Genomic DNA, 16,696 nt, shown 5'->3' with positions numbered 1-16,696 from the left:
CGTCCCCCAGAGAGGAGGTTATATGTAGATCCTTATAATCGGTTCCTCCTTTCCACCCCTTTCCCTCCACCCGCTGTTATCACTACTCTAACCACTGTTTCCAGTTCCTATCTGTACCAGTGTACATCCTCTGGTCTAGCCAGATTTGTAAGGTAGAACTGGGATCAGGATAGTGGGGTGGAGGAAACCTTTAAGAATTAAAGGAAAGTTGTATGTTTCATTGTTGCTACCCTGCACCCTGACTGGCTCTTCCCTCTCCAGGACCCTTCTGTAAGGGGATGTCCCATCACCTACAGATGGGCTTTGGGTCTTCACTCTGCACTCCCCCTTATTCACAATGATATGATTTTTTGTTCTTTGATGCCTGATATCTGATCCCTTCGACACCTCATAATCACACATGCTAGTGTGCTTTTTCCATGTGGGCTTTGTTGCTTCTGTGTTAAATGGCCTCTTGTTTACCTTCAAGCCTTTAAGACGCCAAATGCTATATCCTTTGGTAGCCGGGCACCATCAGCTTTCTTCACCACATTTGCTTATGCATCCGTTTGTCTTCAGCGAGCATGTCAGGAAGGTTTGCATCATAGAATGAGGCACCTAATTTTACTACAAAAACTGCATTAAAAATGTGCTGAAATGTAGGCAACAGAAGGGCCACCAGGAGGAGATGAGCCAGTCATGGTGCAGTGTAGCAAGGATGAAACATACAAATCTCCTCTAGTTCCTAAATGCTTCCTCCCCCACCCCCACCCCCACTCCCACTATCACGATCCCAGTTCTAGCTTATAAATCTGGCAAGACCAGAGGATGTACACTGGTACAGATAGGAACTGGAAACAGGGAATCCAGAATATATGATCCCTTCAGGACCAATGGTGAGAGTAGTAATACCAGGAGGGTGGAGGGAGGGTGGGGTGGAAAGGAGGAACCAATTACAAGGATCTACATATAACCTCCTCCCTGGAGAATGGACAACAGAAAAAAGTGGGTGAAGGGAGACAATGGACAGTGTTAAGATATGACAAAATAATAATAATTTGTAAATTATCAAGTGTTCATGAAGGAGGAGGGTGGGGAATGAGGCACTAATACCAAGGGCTCAAGCAGAAAGCAAATGTTTGAGAATGATGATGGCAACAAATGTAGAAATGTGTCTGACACAATGTATGTATGTATGTATTGTGATAAGACCTGTAGGAGCTTCCAGTAAAATGATTTTTTTAAAGAAAAAAATTTTAATGTGCTGAAAAACTTGACTTATATACAAGTAAATATGGTACCTCTAACTGCATTTAAAAATGGGACAGTAGATAAAGACCAAAGAAAATTTATGTATTTGAATTGTATTGTTGGCAAAGAAAGTTGAAAAGTACCATGGACTGCCAGAAAAACAAAGAAATCTGTCTTGGAAGAAGTACAGCCAGAATGGTCCTTAGAAGTGAGGATGGGGAGACTGTGTCACATACGTTGGACATGTTATCAGGAGAGACCAGTCCCTGGGAAAGGACATCATGCTTGGTAACGTGGAAGGCCAACAAAGAAGGGAAAGACCCTTTAACAAGATGGACTGACACAGTGGCTCCAATAGTGGGCTCAGATATAACTGTGAGGAATGTGCTGCATCGAGTAGTGGTTTCTTCTGTTATACATATGGTTCTTATGGGTTGGAATGGACTCCACAGTATTTAATAATAAGTAGGATTTATTACTTCATTCCTTAGCAATCTGAGTAGAAGACAAGAATTTGACAGAATAAATTCTTTTTTTTTAATTTACAGAATAAATTCTTGGTAGCAGTCAATTTCCCCACTTCTATGCTCATGTATCTCCTTTTATCTTTTTCTGAGGTAAAAGGTGATCCTAGGGAAACTCCCATTTCATACAATCAAGGATGTGACCTCAAAAAAGGTGTTGTGTTCCACCCGACTCCCTGTACAACTGATTGGCCTTATTATGGGGGGGGGGTCCCCACATGCATCATTATGTAATTGCCAGACCACCAAGAATCAGGGCTCAGAGAAGTTGACACATTTTAGAAGGATACAAGTCAATCGATAACAATTCTGACACTTTTTTTTGCTAGGCATTTTAGTGAATTATTTCTTTAACATTTGTAACAATGTTAAACAAAAGCAGGAAAGTATGTATCCTGAAGAAACCAAGTTTGTAAAGAACCCTAGTTTCACACCTTGACTTCGTCTTTTAGAAATGCCAGCTTGTTCCTCCAAATACGGCTTCACTGTATGCAGAGTCTGTATATGATACAATAAATACAGAAGGCAAACACCCACAGGGTCCATGCAGAAGGACTCACCTAATAGTGATCCAAGAATCTCTACAGAGATTCATGGTCAGAGAGAAAGACTATGACAGAGCACTCTAAATGGAGGCACTGCCTGACTAAGCAACTGACCCAGGTCTCAATCCAAACTTCCTTTCCTTTCATCATTGCTGTTTCCCAATATGTGCAGCACACACCTTGGGTGAATCATGCCCACATGGTTGTGGCTAGGTGCCCTCCAGTCAGTTCCAACTTACAGCAAACCTGGGTACAACAACAAACCACTGCCAGGGCAGGTGCCATCCTCACAATCGTGTGTGAGCCCAATGTTGCCATCCCTGTGCCCTTTCCGTCTCCTTGACAGTCTTCCTCTTTCTCTCTGACCTTTTTATCAAGCATCACATCCTTCTCCACAGACTTCCCGCTTGATAACATGTTCAAAGTATGTGAGAGTATGATAAAAATAGTTTGTTCTCAGAAAGAAGGCATGCAATTGATAAAAGGCACAGCTATGGTTGATTGTTAAACAAATGATAAGGACGGGCCCTGAAAAGATACTTGCGAAGGCCGTTTACTTGTGCTGAAAGTCTGTGACAGAAAGCACATGACCTGACGTGGTTTACTTACAACGCATAAGGAACACCAGCCCCCCTGTATAAAAATCCCTCAGGCCTCGGAGTCTCTGGCATTTTACCAAGTATTTCCAGAGCTGAAGACTGTTGCAAGCCCAAACGTAGCATGTCCATTGCTCTGTCCTTGCAGGAGGTCTAGCTATGTCTTCTCTTTGAAAAATCTGTGAGGTCTCAGTTGGTCTACCCCGGGTCTAGGATGGCAGGGTTGTAAGAGGTCTTGAGGTGTCAGGTGGACATGGAGAGGGTGAGTGAGGGCCAGAAGGTGTGGATGCGTTTGTGGGGGGGAAGCAGGAAAAGCACAGGGGACTGCCGTGCTAGGACAGATGGAGGCTAAAAAGGCTTCCCGCCCAGGATTGGCAGTAAGCAGTGGACAAATCTGACCACCACCCGCTGCAGCCCCCATGGGTTTCTTGGTGGTGAAGATGGCCTGGGCTGGCCGTGAGCTTCCCAAGACAATGGACACTCAATGGGGAGTACTGCCACTCCCCCTCACATCGTGCCAATTTCATAGCAACTGGCCTTTGGAACCTAGCCGCATCAGTAAATGAGGGGTGAGTGGAATGCCGCCTTAATCTCTGGCTTGCAGGCTACGGGGAAGAAAGTGGATACCCAGGCTGGCTCTTAATTCCTTAAAATGTGGCTGGAAGCCTCCGTTTCTCTAACTAGTTGAACCTTTCTCCCCTGACTTACCAGGAAGTATTAGGGTAGCCTCCTCACTAGTACTAACTGCAAACTGTACAGGCTGGTCCAATGCTTTTTTATGACTCAGGAGTGGATTCCTCAGGGGGGGCTAGTCCATCAGCCAGTCTCTTTGCAGCAGTTTCTCACTGTAGGTGTTATCTGCCTTTGATCCATGCGAACTATCATCATTAGCATCTCCACAGGAACTCCCGCTGGGAAAAGCAGAAGCGATGACAAACATCAAATTCACTTATTGAAGGCATGCTTTCCTGAAACTTGGAAAGTCACACCAATATAATGAGCTAATCTTTTCTGGACTTCAAGAAACGGCAAGGTCTTGTTCTGTGTTCAATGTATGAGTCTATAATCATTGTAACAGTTTTAACTAGCCTATCATTAAGCCATTGCTAATATTAGTGATGGTTTCAATGAGCTTAGATAGAAATATTAATATATACAAAAACCCATGTCCAGAACCATGAGTAAGTGTTCAAGCTCTGGAGTCAGATAAAGCTGAGATTGAACATTGATTGTGCTGTTGTCTAACCCAAGGCACATTATTTCATCTGACAGCTTCACTTCCCCTTTCTGTAAAATGGAAATAAAGTACCTGGATTTTTTTTTAATGGTGGTAGGATTAAACGAGGTAATGTTAAGGAGGAAGCACTTAGAATATCACTTGACTCAGGTAATCATCAATAAATATTTGTACTTATCATTAATACTGATAATTAACTATATGGACCTCCCTTATTTCTCCAAATAATTAAAAGTTACCAAACTACAGGACTCTAATAATATGTTGGGCATACCCCCCAAAAAAGGTCACTGGGAGACTGCAGCTCAGATGGCTCTCCAAAGACAAATACAATTGGTAAGTTGAAGCCGAAGTAAGAGTAGACTGTAGGGAGTTAGACAGAAACATCAATTTTATAAAACATCGGGACAATTGAGAGATAACAGAGTCCCCTTAGGGCAAAGGCTATAATTTTACATCATGCATATCTCTACAATTAAAAATTACATTCCTTATTAAAACAAAAACCAAACCCTCAAGCATTTGAGTAGAAATGGATCTTTAAAAAAAAGAAAAAACTCTGCGTGGGAACAAGTGTCCTTGTTCTCACTTTCTCCTTGAGACTCTCTTTTGCTTCTGCCTGCCACTATTGCACGTAACTGCTCCACCTTTTACATGCTGGCCCTAATGTGGCCCAAATTCCCTTCCTTGTGTTGGAAAAGAGGTCAAAACTCTCCGTCTGTTCTAAAAGAGCTGTTAAAAATCAATTTATATTTTCAAAAGGAATTTCATAAGAAAATTCCTTAAGACAATTATCTTAAGAAAGATAAAATTTCAAACAGCACAAAGTCAACTTCCTAAAATATGTAAGTTTCCCATCTAAGTCCTCAAAACCTCCCACTGCCACTGAGTCAATTCCAACTCAAAGCAACCCTGCAGGATAGAATAGAACTGCCCCTTTGGGTTTCAGAGAGTACAAATATTTATATGATCAGAGAGCCTCATTTTTCTGCTGCAAAGCAGCTGTTGGATTTGAACCATTGATCTTGATGTTCACAGCCCAATATGCCAGAGCTCCTCTCCTCATCTAAGTTCTAATCAGCAATAAATCTCTTATCTCTCTCTCCTGTCAGCCCAGTTCCTGAAGGAGATGAGCAGCTTTGCAATTCCTTTGTCTGATTTTCTTCTGAGTTCCTTGGCAGTCTCCTAAAGAGTCCAGTGCGATGCTATTGGCCCCTCCCTGGCACCAAGCGGGAGCCTACCATGTTGTCTTTCTCAGTGGCAGAGCGTCTCCCGCATGGGCAGCACGATCCGTAGTTTCTACAGCAACGGGAATGTCTCCGCCTTGTTCCCATTCAGTAGAACATGTGACTAGGGAACGCTTGGAATTCTACAAATGTGACTCAGGGATTTGACCTTACAGTTTAGTCATTCAAATCTAAGCCACATATGGGCAGAGCAGGTTTGTAGCTATGCAACCTTAAGTCTAAGTGTCACACTGTTCATAGTTATCCAAAGGGCAAATGACATACCTGCAACCAAAGAAAGACTTCTCCCTTCCAGGCCAAGCTGGGGATCAGTTTATCACTTCCACCTACTCTGGAGTACTTCGCGTTGACTTAGACACAAGAAAAAGCATTTGTCAAAATTAGTTTCAATCCATAAAGAACATTCATTACATATAAAATCAGCACATATGATTCAGGCAGCAAGAGTATACATATTTGCACATGGTGGGCTTTCTCTGATGGATTAAAAAAATACATTTTCTAGTGTTTACAGCACTACCCTATTGAGGGAAAATATTAATTTTCAGATTCTGGATTTTACATTTCTAGTGATAAAGTATGCTTTTAATAACCAGAAATTAAAAGCACACATTTGCATTAATGTTTAAGTTACATAAGTATAATTATGCTTATTATATAATTATAAAAATTTACACCCTTCCAATATTGGAAGGGTATAAATTTTTATAATGTGTTAGTCTGGGTAAACTAGGGGAACATCCACAGAAACTCATAGGTATAATAGTTTTACATAAAGCGTAAGTGTATGTTAAGAAAGCATCCCAACCCAGTGCTGTCCAAGCCTGTAAGTCCAACATTAGCCCATATGTCTGACATCAATCTACAAAGTCTTCCTCAATCTCACAAAACAGACGTAAGGACACCAACTGCAGGAGGAAAGCCAAGTCAGTGAATGTGTAAGCATCTCAGTGCTGGCAGGGGTCTCCACACGGCTGCTCCAGCACCCAGGGCTGCATTGGGGTAGGTCCATGTGGCTTCTCCTCAGGGATGTCTTGTAGGAAGTGAGCCTTGCAAGCTGAAGCAGGGAACTGCTAAGGCAGCTGCACTCGGGTCCAACCATCAGAGAGCAAGAGACCCGAGAACTAGAAAGGCAAGGCTCCATGTGAATGAGGGGAGTAAGGAGCCAAAGCCCATCTGTAGGTAAATGGACACCCCCTTACAGAAGGGTCATGGGGAAAAGAGCCAGTCAGGGTGCAGGGTAGCAACAATGAAGCATACAACTTTCCTCTAGTTCTTAAATGCGTTCCCCACCCCACTATCATGATCCCCATTCTACCTTAAAAATCTGGCTAGACCAGAGGATGTACACACTAGTCCAGATGGAACTGGAAACAGGGAATCCAGGACAGATGAACCCCTCGGGACGAGTGGTGAGCGTGGCAATACCAGGAGGGTGGAGGGAAGGTGGGGTAGAAGTGGGGAACTGATTACAAGAATCTACATAAAACCCCCTCCCTGGGGGACGAATAATGGAAAAGTGGGTGAAGGGAGATGTTGGACAGGGTAAGCCATGAAAAAATAATAATTCATAAATTATCAAGGGTTCATGAGGGAGAGGAAGGGTAGGGAGGGAGGGGGAAAATGAACTGATACCAAGGGCTCAATTAGCCAATATTTTGAGAATGATGATGGCAACAAATGTACAAATGTGCTTGACACAATGGATGGATGGATGAATTGTGATAAAAGTCCTATGAGTCCCCATTAAAATGATTTAGAAAAAATAAAATGAAAAAAGAAAGGCAAGGTTGACACAATAAACCTTAACTATCTCAATAGACCCCTTGCCAACTTGGCACCTGTACACAATTCATTGGCCTAACAATTGCAGTTAAGTAACACTACACCTTTATCCTATAATCTCATAATTATATTCCCCCACCACTATATATATGTATATATAGATTTTTTTTCCTCCCCAGAAGCCAGGTTAGAGTAAGTACTGAGTCCTCTACATTCTATATAAATTCAAAACATCTGGTCCAATCGTGAGACATTCTACCCTGGGAACACCTAAAGAGATGTGTTAAATTTGATTATGAAAAAATCATGTCTGTATATTCATGTCCCCCACGTATACTATCAGAGAACATGGAACGAGGATATCATTGCTGATACCAGATGAATCTTGGCTGAGAACACCACAAAGATGTTTTCCTGTGTCTTAATGACTGTAAAAGATGTGCATTGGCATTGTATTCATTCACCATACTTATGCGATTTTATACTGAAAAGATAATCTGAGAAGCTGGGCCCTGTGAAGAAGAATGTAGTACCAGGATTGCAGGAAGGCTCATATACCGGTAACACAGTTTTGCTTGTGGAAAATGAAGAGGGCCTGAAGCCCTTACTGGTGAAGCTCAAAGACTGCAGAGGTCAGCATGGATTACAGCTTAGCAGAGAGAAAGCCAAAATCCTCACCACTGGACCAGTAAGCAACATCGTGCTACATGGAGAGAAATCATTGAACAGTGTTGTCAGGATTTCATTTTACTTGGAGCAGTTAAGAAATCAAGTAATGTATTGCATGGGGCAGATCTGCTGTAAAAGACCTCTTTAAAGTGCTGAAAAGCAAAGACATCATTTTGAGGGCAAGGTGGGCCTGACCCTCACATTTCAACCACCCTATGGTCATGTGAAAACTGAACAATCATTAAGAAGATGGAAGAAGAACAGGTGTGTTTCAATTATTGAGCTGCAGAAGAAACTGGATGCACCAGGGGACTGCTGTAGAACAAGCAAATATCTCTTGGAAGAAGGAAACCAGAATGCCCCTTCGAAGCATGGTTGGTGAGACTCCAGCTCCTGTACTTTGGGCCTGTTATCAGGAAGGAGGAGGGACCAGATCCCAGAAAAGAACATTAAGCTTGGTAAAGTAGGTCAGTGAAACGGAGTAAGAGGCTCAATTGCCTTGGCACACTGACGTGTGTGTTGACAGTGATTGCAGAAGGCTCCGGCATGGCAATGATTATGAAGATGGAGGACTGTTGAACCGAGAGTGACTGTGAGCTGGAGCGTACCTAGTCACCACAATCTCCACTGTAAGGCTCATTTGGCAGCAAAACCAAACTCACTGCCATTGAATCTATTCTGACCCATAGCAACCCTATAAGACAAAGCAGCACTGCTTCCTAGGATGCAGACGGCGACATCTTTCTCTGGCAGCTTTGAACACCGGTGGGTGGGTTCAAACGTAGCCCCCACCCCCACCCCCGCTCACCAGGACTCCTTGGTTTGGCACAGAGACAAACTACAAATGCTTCTCTGCACTGACTCATAAGAAATGGTCTGGAAAGCTCTATTATCAGTCTCCCCCCACCCACACACACACCCCAACCCTCTTTTCTCCCCCCTGCCTCAGAAAGTTCTATATCCCATTTCTCAGTGGGGAGGGTTATAGCCCTTTCTTGACTAATATAGCCTGTAGTTTCCCACATGGTACAATTTAGAATAGAGGTCCAAAAAGCCCTTGGAGGGAGGCCTGAAGTTGTAGTGCCTGAGCTTTGGGCTGCTTCCTGCAAGGTTAGCAATTCAAAACCACCAGGCATTCTGTGGGAGAAAGAAGAGGCTTTCTACTCCCATAGAGTTAGCCGTCTTGGAAAACCCGCAGAGGCAGATCGACCCTGTCCTGTAGGGTCTCTATAAGTCAGAATCGACTTGATGGCAAAGAAAGAGAGAATCCCATAGACTATTATAGCATTTAGTGATATTTTATAAGTAATTGCCTGTTTATATATGAGGGGGCTTCCAGAAGTTCACGGGGAAAATGGAATTAAAAGATGAATTTTCCCACAAAGTTTTTGAAGCCTGGTCATTACTAAGTACCTGGGTGATGTAAACGGTGTACTCTAGCTTACGAACTAAGAGGCTGGCCATTCCAACAGTGGCATCCAAAAGAAAGGCTTTCAAAAAGATTACAGCCAAAAAAACCCAAAACTACGTGGGACCAGTTCTACTCTGTCACATGGGGTCCTCAGGAGCTGAATCCACTTAATGGCAATCGATTTGGTTTACATATCTGTCTCCTTAAGTAGACTTTTATTCCCCCCACCGTTTTATTGACATATAATTCACATATCACACAATTCATTCACTCACATCAAGAAGAGTTGTACAAGCATCACCACGATCAGTTTGAGAACATTTTCTTCATTCTTATATTCAACATCATTAGCTCCCCATTTCCCCCACCTCCCCGCCAGACCCCCAAGGAACCATTCATCCAGTCGCTGTCTCTGTAGAGTCACCTATCCTGCATCTCATAGACAGAAGAACATGTAAACAACGACCACCCCCAGATCAGAAGGGAGATCAAATGATAGGGAGCTAAATTTTAACCTAAATTTAACCTTCAATAATCCACTTCCCAACGTGTGGAATACAGAAAGATTTCTCTCAAGTTGTCTCCTCCAAATATATGCCAAACCTAGCTGCTTGCTACACATGGTAAATGACTATCCACTTGGAGGTCAACGAAAGTAGGTCAGCGGTTATTCTCCCTAAGGGTTCTTAGCCTTCTAGTACAACCAGACTGCATAGTCTGTCTCACCTAAGTAGGGCCCAATCCCTTCTGATAAGGATAGTAGATTATTTCTCTGAAGGGAGGTAGGTCTAGCCCACCGAAGGGTGACCAAGGTTAGGCTGCCATACTGAGTCTAGGGTCCACCCTTCTTGTCACCCGATTCCCTCCTCTTCCTATAGTGTGTACACCCTAAACTCATCCCCTTCCTGCGATGCATATACGAATAGTACAACCCCTTCCTGTGACATATGTCTTTACCTGTAATCAGGGGCCTTTCATGCCCCCAAAAGATATATTAGCCTTGGCTAGTAATAAATTGCACTCGCTGGCCCCTGCCCTCTCGTCTCCCACCTCCACCCATACCAAGAGGCGCTGAGGTGAGCATGCTACCATGAAATGTGTCTGACTCCTTTATGTCACTCTCTCTCCTCTCATTATTCTCTGTGACTTTACTGTAATCTTTATATATCTTACCCTTAAATTGCGCTTACTGAGCTGGTGACAGTGTGAAGGGCTGGCCCCCCCACACCAATGATTCTGAAGGTTAGCAAGGTTATTCGTTTCCCTGGGCCATGGTCAAAGTGGATTCACTGGGGGCATAACCCACACGAATTTCCCTCCACTGAAATAACTTTAAAATGGGTCAAAAGGAAGATCAAATGACAAGGTATTATATTTAATCTAGCTGCATTTGCCACAACTGACTTTTCAATGCTCTCTGCCTGAAAGCGGGGCTGCTCACATTCCTCCACTAGAATTAGAGGGGATTCACTGAAGACTAAATCTATGTGTGGACCCTGCAAATGGATTATGGGCTTTTACTGTCATCCGTAGCCTTCTACAAACCAAATGTTCACAATTTAAACTCTGATGCCATTCCCTCCTGTAGTTTGGGGTTATATTATTTGGAATCTCTGGATCATAGAGTTTGTGTGCTTCTTCCATGCGGACTTCAGTTGACACCTCACTTAAATTGCTTCTTGTTTGAAAACAAGTCTTTAAGACCCCAGATGCTATTCTTTCTGACAAAAGGGCACCATCTATTTTCTTCCCACACTTTGCTATAGCACCTGTGTCTTCAGGGATCTCTTCATGATGGTGAGCATCAAGCAGGGTCATGCAATAAAAGCTAATTGTTTTTAGACTGGGCCTAGAATTAAGTGCAGACCCAAAATCCATTCATATATCTATGGTTTATATATGGTTCTGGTTCACCTTAGAGACATCATTGTCATTTTATGTTAGAGAACATTATCAATTATCTCCCCCCTCCCAGGGGAGCATCACTTCCACTGCCATCCAGTCAATGCTTATTTGTCATAACCCTATAGCACAGGGTAGAACTGCCCCTGTGAGACTCTGAGCTGCAAATCACCGGAATAGAAAGTCTCATCCTTCCCTGAACAGCTGGCTGGGCTTCTGAACTGCTGATCATCTGGTTAGCAGCCAGTGTGTAACCACTAGGCACTGAAAGTGTCATTAGCTCAGCCAATGGTATAGAATTTTTAAAAGTTGAGAAAAGGACATTATTTGAGTCCAGGCCAGCTACGGATGGCAATACATGAATTGTACAAATTAAACTCTTAAGTGGTTGGACACTAGTTACACAAACAATGGAAGTTGGTGAAAGGGAAAATCTTTCAATCATATTCATTCACAGCAGCAGAGCCACTCCTACCAGATTAATAATGTCCTAATGAAGCAAGGAGGACAGTAAAATAGGAATGATCCGGGCCACCATTCACTGGACACCCTCAAGGCAAGAATTTTGAACCCAAGTCCAATGTCGGCCAGTTCTATGCCCTTGGGCTAGTAATCTAGTCATCTGCTGCTTGCCACACTGGGCAGTTTCAGCCTGAAGTTCAATGGCTACGAGAGAGTTTGAGGTACAGCGCAGTTCACTTAGTGGGGTTTCCACTTCAGGTCCTTCTGGTGTGGCCTATGAAGGATGTTATGTGCCTTGAAAGGACGGAGTCTAAAGTCTCAGTAGTCTAGTGTAAGGGCGGGGTCACCAAGGGTCCTTCGGAGACTTTTTTATTCATAAATTCGTCTGAAATGTATTGCCTACTCTGTGCCACACCCTGCTCTACGTGCTGGGAGTAACTGTTAGTCCTTGGTCTCATGATACTCTCTAGTGGAGGGAAACTGATAATAAGTAAACAAATATGCAAGATAATTTCAGATAGTGATAAGTGTATGAAGAAAATAACATAAAAACTGATAGCATGACTGTCTGCATGTGGGTGTCTTTTTTAGACACTGTGGTCAGGAGAGACGTCAGAAGACAATGAATTTGAGGAGACCTCCAAATACAAAGACACCAGCTCCGCAGAGAGAGGGACAGTCTGGAGTGGCAGCAGACAGAAAGTCTACGGTATGTTTGTAATTACAGATGGTTGTAGTCCCTCTTGATCATTGGACTCCAAGTGGCTTTGACTAAGTACTTAATAATTGTATTTTTAGTGGGTTTGAATAAGGATGTAATACTTATAATGAAGATAACAGCACTAAGTACCTTTTTAGCATACAGAAGATGTACTAAATGTCCATTTGAATGATCTTGGCTAATTCTCGCAAGGCACAGTAAGATAGAGGGGAAATTAAGAGATGCTAAATCGGAGGGCTTGCATGAACAAGTGGCAAAGCCAAGACTGCCCTTAACCCGAACCTCTAGACCCAGAGTCTATACCTCTAAATTATCAATCAGTCTTCATGAACACTCACCTGAAGTACTTCCTAAAAACGTCACTTTCTAACTGTAAGACAGTCTCACAAGGCGGTCATTGCAAAGTACTCTCAGATGAGCCTGAGAGCCAAAAGCAGTTAAGTGTGTAACTGTTAGCCAAAAGATTGGTGGTTTGAACCGATCCAGAAGCTCCTCAAAAGACAGGCCGGGCCCTTTGCTTCCAAATGGTCACAGTCTTAAAACCCCGGTGCAGCAGTGCTACGCTGCACCCCAGGCTCACCGGGAGCCAATCCATGGCAACTGGCAACAACCAGATGGGGCCTGTATGGACTAAAATGTAGGATGACTGCACTTTCAGGAGAATGAAATAGAAAGACCCTTTCTTATTTGTAATACCTTGTCCCATATGGTCCCAAATCCTAGACCCCAAAGCTCTGTAAATGCCAATTCTTTAAACTTTAAGCCCTTACAATGATCCGACCAGTTTCATGCTGGATTTGCCTTTCAGTTACACCTCCCCCTCCAACTATTCCTGTGGTGGGGGATCCTATGACCTGAGGGGGACTGAGAGGGAGCCAAACTTGTCCCCAAGCAGAGAAAAAGGGCTATCTTGGTTCTGTCCGAAGAAACTGAGTCAAAAGTAAGATGTATCTATCAGATGTGGTTGATTCAAACAGAAGACTCATGAATCAAGTTTTGCCAGATCACCGGTGGAAAGGTACCCCTCCAAGTGTAGAACGCTATTGGCTTACATTGAGAACTCAGGGAACCAAAGTAAGCATATCTCTGGTTGGCGTGTGCAAGTTACCTCTGAAATGCTGTCAGGAACTCCCTGGGCAAGGAGGTGGAAGCCCGTGCGGATCTCAATGTATCAGAGAAGGCAGTAGCCTGGTTTACGGAAAGCAAAGTGAGGTTTAAGCGCCAGGAGTCCTGGTGGCGTAGTGTTTACACGTTGCCTGCTAACCTCAAGGTGATCACTTCAGGAGAAAGATGAAATGATCTCGGAAACCCACAGGGGCAGTTCTATCCTGTCCTATAGGTCCTAACGTGGAATGGACTCTGGCAATGAGTGATGAAGGCTTGGGTTTCCGTAAAGACAAGCCGTGGAGTCCCATCCACTGGACCACCGATGTCGTTTTGTCAACCACACAGCCCCATTTTCATTTCATTTCACAGCAAACACATCCCTTCGTCTGCCAGATAAAACACAGGATGCCTACCTGCGTCCTAAATGTTCCTGTGGTAGACTTTTCCTAAGAAAATGATTCGTTGTTCACCTGGACTTCAAAGTTAACCAGGCCTCTGGCATTTTCATTCGCCGTGTCCGCCAGTCTGCTTGGGGCACAAGCCCCGCGTCATTTTGTCGGCGCGTGCATCCACTGGTGCTCTCGGCGCCCACCAACATCTGACGGGAAGGCAAGCGGGAGGAGACTTAGACTGGAAGGAAAGGGACGCCGAAAGAGCAGGTGCAGGGGTAGTGCTGTCACTTTGTGAAAATTATTACTAACGACCGATCGAGAGCTAACGGTTGTTTTAGTACTATCTGCCTCCCTCTCTAGGAAAGCCCTCGTGGTGGAGTGGTTTACGTGTTGGGCTGCTAATTACAAGGTCCGCAGTTCAAAACCCCCGACAAGAGAAAAATTAGGCTTTCTACTCCCATGAAGAGTTGTAGTCTTATATAACCCCATGCGAGGGATCTAATATACCAGCAAGCGGGAATACAGAGAAGCTGATATCAAAGCGTTGAAGGAGAAAGAAAATATTTTTTAAAGTACGGTGGCAGCAATTGTTCATTTATGCTTGATCTAAATGAACTATGGATTGCCACAAAGTCTATAAGAGGTCCCAATAACATTGAGGGGGAGGGGATTATAGTCTTGAAAATCCACAGGGGCTGTCCTGCCTTGCCCCCTTTGGTGGGCAAGACAGTGAGTTCTGAGTGAGTTTCCCTAGGGGCCTGGTAGTGCAGTAGGTAAGCTAAGCATTGAGCTTCTAATCACAAGGTCAACTGTTTGAACCACCTGAGCTGCTCCGCCCGAGAACGATGAGGCTGCCAACTCCCGTTAAGATATCCAGTCTGCTGAAGCCCAAAGGGGCAGTTCTTCTCTGCCTTTCAGGGTCCTTGGGAGTCAGGGTCCACTCGATGACAGCGAGTTTGGAGAGTTTGGTGGCCCAAAGGTGTGTCCACAGTGACTTTCCGAGTCTGTGAAGCCCACAGGGACACCTCTGCCCGCACGCAGGTCAGCAAGCAGGGCCCCCACGGCTGCAAACCCCGGTCAGGTCTCGCCGTGGCCCCGCAGCCTCTGCGCGCGCGGTCGGTCCCTGGCAGCGCCGGCGTCCCCGAGGTCCCGCCCCCGCCGGGCGGCGCGGCCACGCCCCACTCCGTGGTCGGACACTTTCGGGTCAGCTGGTGCCGGCGTCAGGCGGAGGGACGGCGGGCTCCGCGCGCCCGGCCTGGCTGGTGTGCCATGGCCGATGATCTGGAGCAGCCGTGAGTGACTCCTGCCTCCCTCTCTCTCTCTCTCTGCCCCTCACCTGGGACTGTCTGTGGCCGAGGATCAGTTCCGGGCCCTCCTGCCGTTCCTGTCTCAGGTCGGCTTCAGGGGAGGACGCGGGGTGGCGCTGGCTCGCTTGCTTTTGCCGGGAGCAGGGAGGCGGCTGCACAGCCTGGAGGACCGTGGCCCCGAAATTTGCGTGTCGCTCGGCCGTGCTGACTCTCCACGGTGCTCCCTGCACCTGACCATTCTCCCGTCGCTGTGCTTGGGGCTTAATTGGACTGGGCCGTGGTGCCAGCCAGCCCGGCAAGCATGCCTGTGGGTGCAGGGGTGGCGGCCAGGTATGCTCGTCTCGATTTGCCCACCTCTAGGATCGTGTCGCCGGGGCGGGCGGGGACGGGGGGCAAGATCGGGGTCTGTCGCTGGAACTGGAGCCTGGGAACGGGCGTACACGTTTCTTGAGCTCCCGTCCACCGAGACACTTGGCCACTTGGGACTCTAGTAAATAATGGCTTTACTCATCACAGTATCTCTGAAGGCAGCGACTTCCAAATGAGAGCGAGGGCAGGCTTCCTTGCTGCTGTCCCAGTGGCCTTCCGTTTGGGATGCCACCTGTAGGTGGTGTGACAGGCAGGCAGTTCGCAGTTTGCAGTTCGCAGCCCGGCCCGAGGAGCAAGGAAAAGTTGCTTTGAGAACAATGACTCAGCTCCCAGCCAGCCCTGAGGCTAGTGGGAGTGGGGGGAGGGGGGGGTCAAGGCCTTTCCTGGATTTGCTGGCTCCCTTTTCAGAGCCAGGGAGCTGGCAGCCTGCCGAGATGGTAAACTTCCCAACCATAAGACACAGCTCTCTGGGCTTGAAGGAAGGGGTCCTAGTGGCCCCGTGGTGGAGGCGCTCGGCAGCGCAGCTGAGAGGACAGTTTTGGGAGAAAGCTGTCGGCATGGACCTGGTGACAGCTGTTGGTTTTGTGGGATGCTGGAAGGGGCTGCCCAGGAGAAGGCCACTTTCCCAAAGGAACTGCACACTGCCAAGGATATTCTAGGGGGAAGACGCAGCTTCTTTTCCCAAATGAAGAAGCCGGTGCCCATGTAAGTTAGGAGATTCACAAGAGACCACAGGTCTAGAACAGCCTTCTAGAACCCCTCTGCTCAGCCCACACTGTGGTGAAAGGACCCTGGAGGAAGGAGACCACCCCCCACCCCACCCCCAGGCTAAATTCATAGCTAAGTGGCTTCTCTGTCCCTGGCTTCAGTCCCCCATCACAGCCCTCACCTCCCCAACAACACTGAGCAGATACAGTGACAATGATGTAGAATTCCTGCTAAGCAGCCCACTGTGTTGTCCTGGGGCGGCAGCACCTCTGTGAGGTCTCAATGGCCTGGTCTGCCTGGTCCCTGGCTGTGTGACGTGTAGAGAAAGTTTACCACCTGCTTCAAAAAAGAAACCCATGTCAAATTGATTCTAATTTATAGCAACCCTAAACAGACACAGCTGAACTGTCCCCACAGGGTTTCTAAAACCATCCATCTTTACAGAAGCAGAAAGCCCCATCTTTCTCCCTCGGCTCAGCTGATG

General features: G+C 45.8%; 1 protein-coding gene and 1 long non-coding RNA gene across 4 annotated transcripts in view; one reads left to right on the top strand and one right to left on the bottom strand.

Annotated features, from left to right (window-relative positions):
• On the bottom strand, positions 1 to 15,803 carry LOC142426517 (uncharacterized). Its single transcript, XR_012779752.1, has 4 exons — positions 14,651 to 15,803; positions 13,850 to 14,034; positions 5,644 to 5,729; positions 1 to 3,806 (listed from the first exon to the last, which is right to left on the bottom strand). It is a non-coding gene; the product is annotated as an uncharacterized LOC142426517 (long non-coding RNA).
• Positions 14,997 to 16,696, top strand: part of ABHD4 (abhydrolase domain containing 4, N-acyl phospholipase B) — a 13,201-nt gene continuing 11,501 nt past the window's right edge. The window contains exon 1 of one of the 3 annotated variants that reach the window (XM_075532141.1): positions 14,997 to 15,120. In XM_075532141.1, coding sequence (XP_075388256.1) covers positions 15,098 to 15,120 — 23 coding nt within the window. In that variant the 5' untranslated portion in view covers positions 14,997 to 15,097. Of the gene's footprint in view, positions 15,121 to 15,202; positions 15,222 to 15,446; positions 15,466 to 16,696 lie in introns of those variants that run through there. The other 2 variants (XM_075532142.1, XM_075532140.1) reach the window with 2 other exon arrangements.

This window comes from Tenrec ecaudatus, chromosome 14 (genome assembly GCF_050624435.1).
Source record: "Tenrec ecaudatus isolate mTenEca1 chromosome 14, mTenEca1.hap1, whole genome shotgun sequence".
In the NCBI taxonomy this organism is placed as follows: Eukaryota; Metazoa; Chordata; class Mammalia; order Afrosoricida; family Tenrecidae; genus Tenrec; species Tenrec ecaudatus.
Note: the sequence above shows the minus strand (reverse complement) of the source record. Positions and strands in the feature narration are given on the sequence as shown.